Genomic DNA, 2964 nt, shown 5'->3' with positions numbered 1-2964 from the left:
GCAAAACTTTTAATTTAGTTTCTTTTATCGTATTTTGTTCTGAAAAAGTTCCTCCTTGAATTTCATTTAAGGTAAGATAAAATTTGAGAGTGATTTTCTAGCAAGACGAAAATATTTTTTTTAAAGTGCAGATTCCACCAATTTCGGGTTCAAACTTCTTTCGGAAACCGCTTTATAATCTCTTAAATATCTGCTCTTAAAAGTCCTCCGGAATGGCAGTAGGAGCTTCCTCTTTTCGATAGTATTTTGGTAGTTCTCTAACTTTAACTCGCGTTTTATTTTTGTTTTTCCTATTAAAATGTCACAAAAAATTACAACCGGAAAAACTACTCCTAAGATATGTGATGTGGGTAAAACAGTTCGCGAGGAAGTACGACAGTTTTTTTTGCATAGGAATGGAATAATTTAAATTTGAACGAAAATAACTGAAAGTAAATACGGTGTCAAAACCAAACTGTTTTCGTGTTTTTATTTTTTTTTACTCTATCGCTTATAGTAAATTCATTGTGTTAAAATCAAAGTCCACTATAGAATCGTTATAAATATTATCCTTTTTGGTGTCGCTGATTATCACGCAATGACGATGGCGCTGCGTAATTAACACTTTCGATGCTTGAACGGTGGCAAAACAAATAAACACAGCCATTCGGTCAAACGTTAATGTGATGAACTGGAACCCGATTTTCCCAGCACTGTTTATCGAGTACACTACATATGTTATGCGATATATTTTTTTCCCAATCCACCCCTAGGCGGATGTTAATATGTTAGTTACACATGATACCTACCTGGTTAATGAGATGCGGAAGCAATAAATTTTGATTTAAATGTTGCGATTATAGGTTACTATCAGTCAATGAATGTAGAGTTTGTAGATATTCATTTGGGAAATGGAAAAATATCGTTTACCTTTGGTCAGCACCAGTTGTGTATGAAATGTGTTTTAAAATGGTTCAGCGCAGCAAGGAAAGTGTTTTTACAGGCGCCGTACGTAAACTGCCATCCACAATCCTTTAATTGGATTGGACATTCTTCACATTCCAAGGCATTTTTCAAATGCAATTCAAATTTGCAAGTGGTTTAAGAAAAAGTTAAACAGCACACGAACATCGTTGAGGTGGCAGCGCTTCACAAGGCATGTGATACCGATGAATCCTTAAAAGTGTCTCCAAGATTCTTCAAAGCGGTGTACTATCATGAAGCGCCTTTCTTACATTGTTGATGGTATTTGCAACGTAGTGATGGAAAAAAAGAATAGTTCAACTCGAATGGCGTCAAAAGGTATTCCGATTGATAATTGTCTTTAAGATTTTTGTTTTAAAGTTTTCTAATCTAATTTTCCAGGAACGTTTCCATCGGTATAAAAACCGTCCGGGACGCCATCGGAATTCGAGTTGCAGTTTGGTGTTCCAGCCTTTAACCCGTTACTCAGTTGAAGTCTGAAGTAGTTCGTCTATCCTCGACGATTTTCTTCAGACCGATATTCCGTTAAACCGTTAAAAAACAATTGTGATATCTTCACTGTTTGTGAGTCAAGAGCAAGTTACAACAACAACAAAACTAGAAGCAATGGCAGCGTTCGTTGAGCCGCATTTCGATGCCTGGCAGGCGGGTGGTGGTAATCTGACCGTGGTGGACAAAGTTCCTCCAGAGATCCTCCACATGGTCCACCCCCACTGGAATCAGTTCCCGCCGATGAATCCGCTGTGGCACTCGATCCTCGGATTCGCCATCTTCATGCTCGGAATCGTCTCCATGGCTGGAAATGCCTGTGTGATGTACATCTTCTCCAACACCAAGGGACTCCGCACCCCCTCCAATCTGTTGGTAGTCAACCTGGCCTTCTCCGACTTCTTCATGATGTTCACGATGGGACCGCCAATGGTTGTGAACTGCTATCACGAGACCTGGTACTTCAGCGCCTTCGCCTGTGAGCTGTACGCCATGTTGGGATCTCTGTTCGGTTGCGCCTCGATCTGGACCATGACCATGATTGCCTTCGATCGTTACAATGTCATTGTCAAGGGTTTGTCGGCTAAGCCGATGACCAGCAACGGTGCTCTGTTGCGCATCTTTGGCATCTGGGCCTTCGCTCTGTTCTGGACTCTGGCTCCTCTGTTCGGATGGAACCGATATGTCCCGGAAGGTAACATGACCGCTTGCGGAACCGATTATCTGACCCAGACCTGGTTGAGCCGATCGTACATCATCATCTATGCCGTCTTCGTCTACTGGCTGCCTCTGTTGACCATCATCTACTCGTACACCTTCATCCTGAAGGCTGTCTCCGCCCACGAGCAACAGATGCGTGAACAGGCCAAGAAGATGAACGTTGCCTCGCTGCGATCGTCCGAAGCCCAACAGACTAGCGCCGAAATCAAGCTGGCCAAGGTTGCCCTGGTTACCATCTCGCTGTGGTTCATGGCCTGGACCCCGTATCTGGTCATCAACTTCACCGGTATCTTCAAGGCTGCCCCAATCAGCCCGCTGATGACCATCTGGGGATCGCTGTTCGCCAAGGCCAATGCCGTCTACAACCCAATTGTCTACGGTATCAGCCATCCGAAGTACCGCGCTGCCCTGTACAAGACCTTCCCATCGCTAGCGTGCCAGTCCGAGCCGGAACCAGCATGCGATGCGCAGTCGGTTGCCTCAGGTGCCACCACCGCCACCGAAGAGAAGGCCTAAGGCGTGAGGCTTGACTACCTTCGAATCACTCACCAATGAATACTGGCTATCGGAAATGGACAATGGAATGAAAACCTAGTTAAGCTAATAAAACAAATTTTAAGCAATGAAGCAAGAACAAGTTACGAGAAAGTGTTTTCAATGTTTTTGAGAAATTTCGCTTTTCTTTTGCCGTTTCTGCCGTGGCCTACTTTGTTCGGGTATAGGTTATAAATCTTATTTGCTAAGAGCAAGTTCACTGGTGTTTGGAAAAAGTGGTAGAAATTTTGACATTTT

At 43.4% G+C, this 2964-nt stretch overlaps 1 protein-coding gene across 1 annotated transcript; it reads left to right on the top strand.

Moving 5' to 3' along the window:
* Nucleotides 1-1377: 1377 nt before the first annotated feature.
* On the top strand, nt 1378-2820 carry LOC129758438 (opsin-1-like). The gene has a single exon (XM_055755939.1). It carries the CDS (start codon nt 1570-1572, stop codon nt 2686-2688), a length of 1119 nt encoding a protein of 372 aa, XP_055611914.1. The 5' UTR covers nt 1378-1569; the 3' UTR covers nt 2689-2820.
* Nucleotides 2821-2964: the final 144 nt, after the last annotated feature.

This window comes from Uranotaenia lowii, chromosome 3 (assembly GCF_029784155.1).
Source record: "Uranotaenia lowii strain MFRU-FL chromosome 3, ASM2978415v1, whole genome shotgun sequence".
Classification (NCBI taxonomy): domain Eukaryota; kingdom Metazoa; phylum Arthropoda; class Insecta; order Diptera; family Culicidae; genus Uranotaenia; species Uranotaenia lowii.
Note: the sequence above shows the minus strand (reverse complement) of the source record. Positions and strands in the feature narration are given on the sequence as shown.

Excerpts from the sequence above, each read along its gene's own strand:
- LOC129758438 (XM_055755939.1), top strand. The coding sequence starts at position 1,570 with ATGGCAGCGTTCGTTGAGCCGCATTTCGATGCCTGGCAGGCGGGTGGT.